This window comes from Labrus bergylta, chromosome 20, assembly GCF_963930695.1.
Source record: "Labrus bergylta chromosome 20, fLabBer1.1, whole genome shotgun sequence".
In the NCBI taxonomy this organism is placed as follows: domain Eukaryota; kingdom Metazoa; phylum Chordata; class Actinopteri; order Labriformes; family Labridae; genus Labrus; species Labrus bergylta.
In genome coordinates this window covers 16,993,942-17,008,667 of record NC_089214.1, presented here as the reverse complement: position 1 = coordinate 17,008,667, position 14,726 = coordinate 16,993,942, and the positions used below count along the sequence as shown (strand labels likewise).

Genomic DNA, 14,726 nt, shown 5'->3' with positions numbered 1-14,726 from the left:
AAACAAACATTAGCAAAATTACCTGTTAAAACAGTATAAGTTGTGAAGTACTTCACAAAATTACAATTCAGACGTAGGTGCACCTCTCTTGACGATTATTTTTTTTTGTACTTCATGCTAAACTTGCCTGAATTTCAGAGAAGAATATACTGCTTGTTTATTTGACAGCTATAGTAGCTTAATTCTAGATCTATATGGTGTATAGTAGATAGTTTTTATTGCATGAGGATATGGTTATTATAAGGGACGTCATCTGAAAACTTTACAGTGATCGAGAAAACTATTCCACCTCTATAGGGCCAGACTGATATGGTATTTTGGGGCCGATACCGATATTGGGAAGAAAAAAAACCTGATACCGATATCTTTCTTACATATAATTTTACACATGTATTGCTTTGATGCCTAAAATGCAGTTATCAAACACTTGTAGACAGAGAAAGATGGTCACTGTGCATGTGCATGCGTCATCGCTTGACACTCCAGAGAGTGATACAGCTTGTTGTAATCCACATAGCTCCCTATGCTGGTGAAAGATAACTGCTAGTGTAATAGCATTTAATTTGAGTTTAATTGTATTTGATGGGTGAATAAATCTAGCTATATCAGCGCATATCTTGAGATAAAATTGGCCGATGCCAAGTCACAGGATATGCTAATATCGGCCGATATTATCGGCTGGCCGATTAATCGGTCGGGCTCTACTAAAAATAAAGTATTTACATAAAGTCTGTTCTTTGAATTGACTATTATTGATACAATCAGGGGTTAAATGAGTCTGTGGCTGGCAGTGGCTTTACCAGGCAGATATTGGCACACTTCATCCACATGTATGGAGACAGTCAGACAACGTTACGCACAGAGGGGATGCTAGGATTATTTTTGTTCGTACAAGTACATTTTCTGAGTCTGGCATCCCAATAAACTGAAAACAGTGTCCCCTCCTACCCAGTTCATCATTTATCTTCTTAACAATAAGAATGCAGCCAGGTGAAGGTGCAGATATCATCTCTCCACAATCAGTCGCAAAATGAGAGAAAGCTGCTCAGCACTGGGCCACTTCTTGAGTGTTTTTGTGCTTGAATAAGATGTGCATATGCTCAGAGAGACCTTCTGAAGGAGCAGGTAGCAGAAGCAAATGGTGTGCAACATTTTATTTTTACTTTTAAAGATTTATTTTTGGAGAGACAGGACAGTGGATAGAGTCGAAAAACAGGGAGAGAGAGTATAAAATGAGAGGGAGGCAGAACAGTCCAGTAGGGATGTTTAGCTTTTGGAACCAAAGGCGAGCAGTTCTGTTTGCAAATTGACAGACAGTTTAAAGTTGATCTATCAACCGCATTGAAAAAGCACTGTACTAAGGCTTGCCATGGTAACCAAACACTCCTCTTGGTCTCACACTTGACCCAAATGAGCACACAAAGCCTTCTTTCACAGATTAAGCTAATACCACAATTGCACAGTCATTAATTACACAGGAGAGGAGGTGAAGATACCTGCTTTCTGCAGCTTTAGGTAAAGTAAGCCGAGTAAGATCACATTTTGTCACAAACAAACTACATATTATTTTCTTTCAAAAATATTCAGTATATTATGCAATGCAGTGGGATTACAATAGAAAAATACTTAACTCTTACAAAACACAACATTTTTGCAGATTATTTCTCAGCAGTTACATTCTAAAGAGCCTAAAAAACAGGTCTGCATCTCAGACAAGTCCTTCAGTAAGGGGCATGATTTTGTTAACATGAAGTTATATTTTATCCTCCCTGCTGTGCCTCTCTTCACCTGCCCTACATCAGACCTGCAGCTATCATAGAGGACTCACAAAGCAGAGTGGTGTCATTCACAGATCGGTATATACCGGTGATAAGCCAAGTCCCTTTTGCATCTCACAACATTATAATAAAATCTGAAACTATACACAGAGAGCATGGTTTGTGCTGATGTAGACATCAGATGACATGAGATGGAATATTTTCATATTGCCTTTTGTTCTTAGTAACGTGTTTTTGAATGAGTTGGCATGTCCTCGTCGACGTTTCTGTTCCATCACTGTGTACAGGTGTGAGAAATTTCCAAATTTTGCAATTCATTTAAGCCAGTAGCACTCGCTGTGGCCAGCCCCCTCCCTCTGACATCTCTCCATTAGGGATTCAAGCACCTGAATGTATATCTCTATATTCTCCTATTTGTTTCAAAAATAATTTTGTTTCATCCAAATCTGATCCATTTTTTATTCCCTGGTGGGATAAAGGTCTTTGCACAATTGCAGAGCTGTATATTAGTAATCATTTAGCATCTTTTATAGCAATAATGTAACATTTTAAAGCTTCCTTAATGAACACTGTTTGTATTCATGAATTAATAGTATACTACTATATGATACTTCCACGAGTTGTGGGCGTTGTCTAGCCGGAGAACAAACTACCATCTCGGCGAACAACAGCTATGAGAATTAAAACGATCTATGAGGACAGATCAGCAGAATTAAGCGCTGATTTGCAACGTATGGAGAAAGTGGCTTTTAATACAGACTCGTGGACAGAAGTCTTCATGGTGTCATATGGTACTGTAGATGGCAATACATGGCTGATGAGCTAGGATGCACTTTAGAAAGTACATAAGGGACGATCTTCCACCTGCAGCCATGGATTACTTGCTTTTGATAGAGGCCACTGGGTGTGCACTTATAAAGTATTTTGGAGAATATTGGGAACTCAGGGCCTGATTCACAAAAGTATTGCCCATCTTTTGATTTACTTGTGCAAATGAGTGAAAGGTACTGTCTAATTTACAGAGCAAACAAAAAGGGTTAATGCTCCCCAAACTTTCCTGCACAGCTAACATCATCTATGTGATAAACTCTTTGCGTGCATTTAAATGAGCTGTTACGCACGGCTGGGAACAGTGTTTGTTTTTTATTATCCTGTTGAGCTGCTTCTTGTGTCTCCTCATAAAAAAATGAAACTTACATCACGTCTGTAAAGACTGACTGAGTTGTCACCTACCCACCTGTAGTTTTACAGAAGTGATCTCCGACTTGTCACCTGTGACGCATCTCTGCGCCACAGGTGACAAGCTGATGGCTCATCCTCACAATCAAACGCAAAACAAGAGCAAACTGCACAGGGCAGAACTTCACAGGCCTGTTTGTGCATGGATGTCATTAGTGCAATATGCTTTGTGAATTGGACCTTGAGACGGAGCAGATGGCGGGGGCAATTATTGTGCAATTCATGGAGCTATAAGCTGCCACAATCCATTCTTAGTGAATTTCCCCCTCAGTCTCAACAGACAGCCAAAATCTTTACTTGCTCCGTCACTTTCTCTCTGCCTGCTTCAGAATCAGCTCCTCTCTCTCTACATGGCAGAAGTTAGCTAACCGTATGTATAGTTATTTTTTTCTGGTTTTGCTGTTTCTCATTGGCCCCTTCCCCGAATACCTTTGGTGCCCCTGCAGTATTGTGACTAATATTTGTGGGATGTTGTTATAATTGCATTTCTATTACTGCAACACAAACCCCTTTACCCATTCACCCCAGTTACATGGCTGTCCTCCAGCACACAGTCACTACCTCTGAGAAACACAAAGGCTGCTTCCATCAGATCCAATGCAATGGTTGATTTAGAGAAGTTAACATAGTTTTCGTTAAATGAATGAAGCCATACTTTTTCTTGTGTAGGACCAAGTACAGGGGGATGCTTGGCAGATAATGAAGTCTGCAAGCAGTCACAAGCAATTTTGCCTGATTCTTTCCCACACTGTGCTATTGGTATTCCGACCCAGATCTCTGGGGCCCGTATGGCCTCCCTTTGTGCTGTGTTTCCATGGTAGTGTCCTCTTGAGGGGAGACAAGCTGAGTCTAGTGAAAGGGGTATGTGTGTGTTGTGTGTGTTGTGTGTGTTGTGTGTGTGTGTGTGTGTGTGTGTGTGTGTGTGTGTGTGTGTGTGTGTGTGTGTGTGTGTGTGTGTGTGTGTACACTTAAATACATAGCCAAAAGCTGTCCTTGCTGTTACAAAGTCACAAACAGTGCACCAGCCAACGCATGGTTCATTTTTGATCTTCACTGTTGGTCATCTTTTAATACAAATCATTACAAAAACATGTGTGGTGGAAATTAAGTAAAGAGGATAACGAGGTAGGCGTTCTTGGATGAGGATTTTGAACAATTCCTTAACACAAATTGTTTTAAGTTTTTTTTTACATGTTTGCATCTCGAAGTAACCATTATACTTAAGAACCTCAAAAAGTATTTTAAATGTGATACAAAGAAAATAAATTAGGAAAAAGTCTACAAATCTTCAAAAAGTGAACTACACACTTTAAGTAGTCTTCTAAATTTTCAGTCATCTCAAAGTCCTTTGACTAGTTACAACAGGCAGAGGATGATGAGTATTTTAATATGTCATGCTTGTATCTATCCAAACAATTGGGGCTTTTAATGCCTTTTATTCAGACAGGACATTGGATAGAGTCTGAAACCAGGGAGAGGGAGAGAGTGGGGAGTATCATGTAAGAAGGGCGGGATTTGAAACAAAAATATATGTAAAATCAGAGGAGAGTCCGGGACACAATAACAGTTGCAAGTCATATACAGAGAGGCGAGTCAGCGAGGGCAGAAAATTCCAATAAGGGCAAATCCACAAAATCCACAATCAAAACAAAGTTCAAAACTGGGAACGCAAACGCAGAGAAAACAAGGCCGGGAAAGCATGAACACATGAAGGAGACAATGACAAACTGGCAGAGGGGTTGGTGGAAACAAAGGGGAAACAAAATGGTAGACATACAGGATATCACAATAAATGTACAAAGCTGGAGATGGTAAGAAAATATGTGAGCTCATGTTGGTTACCTGGAAGACGATCCAGAACCATTGGGATAAGCATATGGTCCCAGCCATAAAACCAGTGTTGAATTCAAATTACTATTACAACTTGCACCGATTTCAACAATCAAGGCTTCAAACTTGGTTTAAGTGATCGATAATAATAATAAAAATGCATATGATTTTTATAGAGCTTAACAAAAGTCATATAGCTACTGATAAATGCTGTCAGCTACATTTCAGAGCATAAGTACAGTGCTTCTCTCTAAATATATGGTACTCAGTTATTTTCAATCTAACTGGACATTTCAAGGTTGGCAGAAACGAATGGACCAACTTGTAATGATCAGAATGTGAAAGTCATGTCTGCACTAATTATTAGAATTGTAACCAGGAAGTAAAGTTCATGTTGTTTGCTGTCTGTATTATACTTATGTTCATGACTACTGTAAAGTTCTAAAATCAAACTGTCTTAAATCATACACAACATGTTAATACATGTTTTCAAGACCGAAGTCTTTTTAGAAGGATGAGGCTTCACGCTGTAAGGCTGTAGTAACTTTCCAGGATCATTTCCCGCCTGCCGCAGGGCTGATGTGGGCTACCAACACACACCTTGTAATCAGCTTACTGTCTTAGTTATGTTTGTTCAGAGCAGACACTATTTTGTTTGAGGAGCTGCTTTTGTCTTTTGGTAACCATATTTCATTGAAAAGTCCATTTTCTTTACTGCCTCCTGACATTTTGAATGAATGAAATGCAGCTCAATAGCCTTTCTGTTCTTGCTGTGTATCTCCAGAGTTAAATCAAATGTTGCCTCTTCAGCTTTGTGTATGCAGTGAATGGAAGCTTTTGTTTAAATCGCAGTGCTTCTATCAATGCAGACTGTGATCAGTTAGCAAACCCCATGTACACAGGCCTCCTTCATGGTAAAATGTTGACCTTTTTACTGATTCATGTTTGCTGGCATCAGTTCTGCCCACAAATAGCTTTATTAATTCAGTGTATATGAAATCATAAAATTAATGAGGATGCAGCGTTACGCAAGCTTCAGTTTCAAACAATGCCTTGTGGGTTTCCAGTGACATCATCAGGCCACCATGTTGTCTGAGAACAGGAAGCCTTGGGCATTTGTGATCATATGGCCCCAGTTTTAAAGTCACAGTTAGAGACCCGGTCTGACCTTGTGGTGGAAATATGATTTCTGTTATTTGAGATTAAGCAGGCTAGAAGCTCAATAGGATTTCTTCGGGTGTCAGCCCATGTTTGCGTGGAAGGGAAAATAACAAAACCAAACAAGGACAAAATATGACAGTTATGAGGACATTTGTCCCTTGCACCTCCTCAGTAAATAGTTTTATAAGTAATGTTTTTTGAATTGAGCATTTTGAATCTGCTGTCTGCTTGACATCCTTTCACTTTGTTTTATGTGTTCTGATTTAATGGTAATGTGACACGAATGTGAATGAAAAACTATTTATACTGTTTATTTTAAACTATTTTTGAAACAGTCTCATCATGCTATCTTTATGCCATCACAAAGCAAGCAAGAAAAAAAAATTAGTAAAAAAGATGTAATAATTAGTGAGTTTATGTTTAATGGCATGTTGCCTTATGCAGTTTTTTTTTGCCTGTTGAAATATATATTGGTCTGTTAAATTTGTATGCTTGAAGGTCAATTATTGACTTTGTATCCAGGAACATTTTTTAGAAGCATCCAAGGTATGGCCTTCACCATGTGTTAATGTGAGCAGCAGCTTGTGTGTTCTTTCCTCTCATAAATAATTGAGTGGCTTTTGTAAATGGAAACAGCTTGCCGCTGTAACTAGACCTCCATTTAGTCAGTCCCCTATTTTTTCTGTGCATACACCCATAATCATCAATCGACTTTATCTCTCTAACCCTAACCCTAGAAAACTGGTAGGTGTCCTATAGACCAGGCTGGGCCAGTTAAGGATACTGGTACACTGTACTACTATGATAACCGTTTTGATTTTGCATGAGTTATCTGAAATGATTGATTGGTTGGTAAAATGTGAAGTTCAAATATATTTCTTCAAATTTAAGTGGACATGACAACAAAAAGATGGAAGATGGTTCCTTGTGACTGTTCTTGGAGTTGTCTTTTAATTAAAACGATGATTATATACTCAGTTTACTTTCTGCACACTGTGGTCTTTAGATTTTCTCGCAATCGTTGTTCTCTGCCCAAATACTTCTTACCTAAAATATCTGCAGAGCTTTATTGTACATTGGTAAGTTGTGTACAACCCCAGGGACAACCTTTGCCACCCCCTCCCTCCCCTTTTCATTCTAACATCTGCAATAGAGATCAGGTTCCCCCTCTTTGCTGAGATGCAAGACAGTTGGCGACATTTTAGGGATGACCTTAGGGATTACAGAGTGGAAGGTAATATGGTGAGCAATGGTGCTATATTGATGTGAGACAGAAGGGAGAATGTAAGGAATGAAGATAACAGTTACTCTACAACAAGACACAGGGAAGACATCAGGAGACTGCTGGAGTTAAATTCTGAATTTGTGTGGATTGCTTTAAAGCTTCTTATCAGCGTGAATAATTAATGCTGTCCAGATGTAAGTCAAATTCTACTCTCAGCTATTGGATGAATACAGAATGTTTGAGGTGTTTGATTTATTTTTCATCAAAGATGCATGGTTTGAGTAGTATCAGGTACAGCTCCTGTTGTAGCCTCGGTTACATCTGGGAATATTGTGTTTTTGAGATGAGAAAGATTATCCTTGTTTGTGTGTGTGACAACAGTGTTATAGGTTTGTGATGTGTGCCTGTGTTTTAAGCCCTGATGGCACAATAGCCAGCTGTCCCCAGTATGGCTGCAGCACCCACGTCCACATTCCCTCCATGGTGGGTGTAGCAGCAGCCACCGTGGAGCAGGGAGCTGTGGAGCGTTTGGATGTTGAGGCAGTGGACATCCCAAGAGTTGGTTCAAGACACAGGGAGACAACGAGTAAAACCATGGGAGTGGATTTAGAAACCTTCATTAAAGCCTCCTCAAGGACAGGTATTTTGCGTGTTATTTATACAAAGTGTTGGACTTAATCCTTCATCTGGACTGTGTGTCACCACATTTATTTCAGATAGGTGCTGGACTACGACTGTATAGGATGTATGACGTAAACGTATGATGCAGTAACCCTTCTTTGTCTTATGAATAAGGATGAGGATCCGGACCCAGTTTTCTTAAGGACTTGTTTCTGCATTTTTTCAAAACCTGAAAAACCAATAACATTTGAGTTTATGGGCATTGCTGTCAAGTCTCAAAGGTCCTATAATGTTGCCTCATGTTATATCTTGAGTTGAGTGAACTTATTTAAAACATATCACTGCCGTACTTACAGTACATACATCGATTGTCTGATAAAGTTAACATTGAATTAGAAATGAACAGGTGTTAATTTCCAAAAAGAAGAATTCTAGTGGTGAGTTGATTGCGGGGATGGTTGAATGTCCAAGGAGGTCTACAGGTTAGCCTTATTTTACAAAATAAGGAGGAAGCATATTCCACATTATTTTGGGGATGGGGGAATACAATCTCCATGGCCAAGCACATCAGCATCTTGCATCAAATTACACCAAAATACTGTATCTTCTTTTTTTCAACTGTGCCCCTGCGGTTGACTGAAATTTAAAATTGTCCACCAAATAATAGGGAAGTATTGATATTGGTATAAAGATCAGATCGTTTAGGGGTCTACATAGATAGATAGAATCCACAAACTTTGTTATTTTTTTATGCAGGACATCAGCTGAGGCTTCAAAAGTCTGAGTTATTCAGGTCAAGTTAGTATCCTGTGGATTCTCTCCTCATCCATTATCAAAATGTTCAATTCTGCTCTTGTTTAGTTCAAATCACTCAAAATCAACATTTTAGAAACCAAGCAAATAACAGTTTTAAAGGGGGTTTCACCAAATGATAGTATGATTGACTTGTTGTGGAGCACCTGAGCAACAGAGAATGTATCCAAACTGAAGATTGAATACAGATGATGCTGTTGCTGGTTTCATCACTCAGTGTAGGGCAGCTGTCTTTCATGATGTGACAGGCACTGACCGTGGAGTTATGAGAAAGTCATGTGATGCAGGGTAAGAGCATTGTTCTGGAAAACCATCTTGCATGCTGTCTCAATTTCTGAAAAATTCCTCAAACTCTAGGGTTTTTTTTGAAGTGAATATGACATTTAAGCATTTCTATTAGAACTTTCTTTTGCCCCTATGACTGAGTATTATCAAAATGAATCTAATCCAAATACCGACTGTATGATACATATTTATCTGTATGAAGTTCAGTGAATAAAAAAATATAATTTGAACACTATTATTTTAGCAGATATAATCCATATGATTCCCAGGATCAGTTCAGGTCTTCCTACTGTTTGGTTTCAAAAGACGCAGTGCTTAGTTTCAAATGATGACACATACTTAAAAATTGTTGAATTGTAAGATAGGACCGCCATGTTTTTTTTGGACTCTTTGCATGTTATTCCAGACCAGAGGTAAAGTGAGAATTTATCCTTCTCATCTCAGTGGGTTATTGGTCCAGATTGTGCCTCCGTGTTGCTGTGAGTTAGCTTGTCTCCTCTTCCTACAGTGGATAATAACATGGACCATGTGCTAACTTAGAAAACAGTGGTGAGAATGTGGTGTGTTGTGCCTCAATCAGTCCCTCCACTATATGCTGAAAGGTAGCTCTGCTAAGCCTTTAAGCTGCTTGAAGACACTCAACCATAATTAATTAGTAGAAAATAACACTGGTCACTCTGTGAATGGATTAACCAATGGCTGGAGTTTTTTCTGTATTTGGTCCCGCCCTCAGGCTGAGGGTAGTCGTGTATTGGTGTCCTGCTGGACATCCCAGTGGGGGATGTTACATTTGTTTGCTATGTCTAGGTGACGATTGACAGAAGAAGACTTTTACAACATCAGAGTTGTATCACTGTTGTAACAGATATCAATGCTTTAAAACTGGGTACATGATTTGTCATTAGTATGTTCTAGCAGTCGGTCAATGCTATCAATGCTATTATCACAGTTTAAGTTGCAGCCACTGTAATTCTGAAATAAATATCTATATTGTATTTCTTATATGTGGTGGTTTAATTTGAAAATATGTATGTCGTTGTTAGACCATGGAAGGTATGCAATGTCAGTTGTTGACCCTTGACCAAACCTCCTTTACTCTCGAGGTCCATTGAACCCCATGAGAGGTCAGAGCTTTTGTTTTTATTTTGGCTTTACTTTGTCTCCTGCTTATGAGGAACAGATAGAATGGATGGCTTACTAATGTCACTTGAATGAGCTTACTTTTGCTTGCCCTGGAGTTGAGTTGGCATGCAACCTGCACTGCTTGGAGTTGCAGGTCTGTATTTATAGCCGGGCTTCTTAGTGTCTTTTCTTGTTATTGAGACACAGAGTTCACTTTGAGCCTCCTGTGTTGAGTATGGATTAAGAGCTAGCTGCTGAAGAAGATCCACTTCTTTGACATGCAGTGAAAAGGAAGGTCTTGCTCATTGCTGTGTTCACAGTTATGCTGCTGCAAGGCTTTATATGAAGGTCAGGCATTGCAACTAGATGAACAAAGGATGGATCTTTTATTTTACCCTTGAAGCTCTGAGCAATGATGACAACGATGGAACAAGAAGGAAGATGAGTGCAGTGGACATCTTAACCATGTGATATGCATGACCTGTGTGGTTATGTTTGTGAGCATATGTGTAAGGGACACCATGGGAGCAGTACTTAGCTGGTTAGCTGCTCGCCTTCATGTTCTGGTGCTGGATACAACTGAAGCGTTTAAGCTTTATAGGGTAAGTGAAATTGTGGGTTTTGGAGTATAAGATCAAACAAATGTTTTATGTCCCGGGAACTTGAAACGATGTCTGAATGATCTGTTCCTGTTGATCAGAAACCTGTTGTTGACTAGCTTAACATTTGCTCAAAGCAGCTTCAACAAAGAGAATTTATGTGATTATGCCTACTACAAAATAGTTATTTTTAATTTTACATGCGTCTCGGCTAACAAATACATGTCTTAAAACTCTGCTTGCTGTTTAATTTTTTTTTTTTTTTTTAATAACTTCAACTGGCTCCAACTGGCTATGTAATGACTTTCTGAGTTTAATTTATAGAGGTGGGAACTTTTCTTTTTAATGTAATAATCAAAATTCTTCTGAGATTTTAGATTGATTCATAACTTCCACAAGTCAGTTTTTTTGCCAACCAATCATTATCGCACTCTGACAACAAGGCGGTCTATTTAAACCATTCTGCCTCTCACTCCTCTTGCATCACATCCACTGTTTGAATTTCCCTCGGGATCAATAACGTATTTATCTATCTATCTATCTATCTATCTATCTATCTATCTATCTAGCTATCTAGCTATCTAGCTATCTACTCTAGGATGAATTGTTCGCTTGTTATGTCTGCAAGATGTCAGTATCATTACATGCACATTCAGGTTCTGCTCTGCATGTCCCCATGGGGGGAATTAAAGGTTTGCACTCAGCAAAATCTGTGGCATGCTGCACTGATGCTGCTGAGAGCTAAGAGCAGAACCAATACCGCCAAATACAACTGTACAAACCACAAGACCAATAAACGGTTCAATCTAAGACGAGAGTATTCCTGACTGAACCAGCAGTTAATATGCTGGGAAAAAAACCATGATGATATCACCCTAAAATCCAAAAATCGAACAAAATAGTCGATGTGAATAATATGATTCCTGGTCATTGGTTTATGGTAACCTCTTACTGTAGAATTAGTAGGATATGTTACTATTTGTACACAGCTGAGCAAACAGGCCCAGTCAGATGCAGCAGAACTAGCTGCATGTTTGTAACACAGCTACAATGGATACAATGGATACAATTGCTTGTTTCAAATTTGATGAAGTGCAGTTCAACACATACGAAATATTTTAATTACTAAATTGAATCATATTTACAAAAAAACCTGTTATTTCCATTTCCATTATTTGTTTTCCTGTGGAGCTGACTAAAACATCTTTTAGTGGGACAGAAAATACCTTGATGTATTCTTAACTGTGGAAGTATGATACTCTCCATTTAGTAAAGCTTAGAACAAGACAATCATCTCCTAGCCATGTTGGCTCATTGGCAACCATAGAAAACAGCCCTTCATAGAATGCAGGCTAAACAGCTGTTTCCATAAGAGGTAATGGTATCACTATTTGATGCAGATCTTTCCCCACACACATTTTGAGAAGAATTCACATTTGGATCCCTCCAGCTCCTGTCCTCTATGTCAAAGTGTCAGGCATGACACTGACAAAGGCAAAGCCCACTGATGTGTGAATGTTACAAGGCCTCATAGGCAACTGGACACTTTATATAGCAGCCTCTCTCTGGAATATGTGTGTGCATGATATGTGTGTAAATATGTGTGAAGCAGTGACTTTGACATGTCATTTAAAAACACTGAGTGGTCAGAAGACTAGAAAACACACAATTTAGTTTTACCAGTAACGTGAAATACATTTGATTGTCATGCAAATGATTGGTAATTTCACCTCAGTAACATGTTTACCTGCTTCAATAGAAGAAAGTTGTAACAACGATATTTTAATAAGAAACTGAATAACAGGTGTTGTGTAGTTGTCTAGCTCATGGTCTCCAATAACTGACTGAGTTAAAATCAACACTTTAAAGTTTACTTTCTAAAGGAGTCTTCATAGAGTTGCTTCTTATAGGTTTTGTGAGGATCAGCTGTAACTCTAAGATTCTTGCTAGCATTGCGCTAAACCCCCTTGTCATTAGTGCTCTAATTTCTGTCTCAAAAACCTCTGCTTTCTGTCTCCACAGCCTCAGCCAGCCCTTGAAGAGTCCTCCCCCACTGAAGAATTATGTTTAGCGGAGGGCGATCTGTGTCCTGGCTCACTGGAGTGGTGTGAGAGTGGCGTCGGAGAGGCTGACACATCTGATGAGTATTTTGACTTCCGCTCTTGCCACAGTGACACCCTTTCAGACTTAAGTCCTGATGAGGAGGACTCTTTGGATGCCCTGCTGGGACTAGAGGATGCCTATGTTGGTCGGCTAACATCGGGCAGCGGCTTCCAAACTAGCCAGAGTAAAACCAGGCGGAGAGAGTCAGTGACAGCTAAGGACTCTTACAGAGATGCAACAGAGACGTATGCTGAAAAGTTCACATGTAGCAGGAGGAAAAGCCCAGAGAACCATGTGGACCCTAATGTTCCCTTGAAGCACAGTACCAGAGACCTTTGCTCAATTGAGATCAGATCGCATCAAAGAACAGAGGACCTAAACTTTGACTTGAACCAAAAACATCCCTATTTACATGCTGTTGGCACCGAAAGTCAAGTCAAGGAAACCTGGGAGCCAAGCAGCTTACATGCACAAAGCCAACACAACACTGACACCTTTGACACAAAGGTAAATAGTACACAAGACACTCCGGAAGTGAAGTCACCTGCACTGCCTAAAGTAAGCAATTCCATCAGACATAATAAATGGACAGACTCTGAAACATGTTTGATTCAAATAGATTCCACAGACAATAAGATTGTGAAGACACGACAACAGCAAAGAAGACCTGTGAAAAATGTACAGACAGAACAGACTGATAAAAAGACTGTAGGGGACACAGGGGAAGAAATATATGAAATCTGTAATAATGAGCCATTGAGAACTTCCTCTTTGGAGAACACAGGTTTAGACAGATGCGCCAATGACTGTAAAGATAAACACCACAGAAGAAGAAATGTAGAACCCCAGGGTACAATCAAAGATGGTAGCGAGAAAGATGCCAGAAAAGTGCACAGTGAGGACACAAATTACTTGCGGACTCATTTCAGTAGAGTGCATAAAAAGTGTTATTGTAGTGACAACACTTGCATCAACTGCACAGATTATACTGATGTAGATGCACAATTGCACTCTAAATCTGAGACAAATATCTCAGACTCCCAGACAGAATTTTTTGAAGCAAGTCCAAACATCATAGAGACATGTAATGTGAGTATTTGCTGCTCACAATCTCATCGTGAGGAGAGTCCAAAAAGAGGGCTGACGGACTTTCAGGATTGTACAGGTGTAACAAAGCCCAAGGATAAGCCATGGGTGTCACAAGTCTGCTTCCCGGCAGAGCAGATTAGGTGTTTTGGTGCTTCAACAGAAGTAACTAAACCACCTAGGTTAGTAAATGAAATCTGTTCCTCTATCACATTTTCCAAGGAAACCACAGCCTCTGTTCCATCAAACACCTGTGCTTCTGAGCCTACTTTGGATCTAAAGGTTTCTTCTCTAACCCCAATGGTCCCATTAGCAGACTCGGGCAAGAAGGAGCTCACTGAGGAGAAACCGGATCTAAAACAACCTCAGAATGAAAGGCTTCAACCACTGCAAGTTCTAGATCTAGCTCAGGATGTTATCCCTCATCACTTGGATCAGGTTTCTGCTGCAATAGAAATATCCACTCATAGAAAGCTCAGTTCTTTGGAAGAGCTCACACACTCTTGCTCTGCAGACCAAAGGCCTTACACAGTTAAAATCCAATCGGACACCGAGAAGGGGTCTGAAGAATTCCTGCCTCATCACACATTCTCAAAAAATGTGAAGCTTTTTTCGGGCAACCAAGGATCAGCGGATGCCTCCCCTGTGGTATTAAGGAACTTTGAAAGAGAGAGGCAGAAGATCGGATCACACTGCTCTCTTCTCTTGCACAATAAGAAGCCGGAGGTGGAGGGCAGCCGTGATTACCTTGACCAGGAAGAAATTGTGGAAGCAGTAAGCAAAAAAAATCTTTCACCCTCACAACTTAGCACAACAGAGCTGTCTGGGCACAGTGAGCCTAGAATAATTCCCATAGCTTTTGCC

The 14,726-nt window shown here is 39.7% G+C and overlaps 1 protein-coding gene across 2 annotated transcripts in view; it reads left to right on the top strand.

Annotated features, from left to right (window-relative positions):
• arhgef4 (Rho guanine nucleotide exchange factor (GEF) 4) overlaps positions 1–14,726 on the top strand; it is a 78,227-nt gene that overhangs the window by 11,824 nt on the left and 51,677 nt on the right. Inside the window, exon 3 of one of the 2 annotated variants that reach the window (XM_065948981.1) lies at positions 12,696–13,283. In XM_065948981.1, the coding sequence (XP_065805053.1) occupies positions 12,696–13,283 (588 nt within the window). Of the gene's footprint in view, positions 1–12,695; positions 13,284–14,147; positions 14,637–14,726 lie in introns of those variants that run through there. The other variant, XM_065948982.1, reaches the window with a different exon arrangement.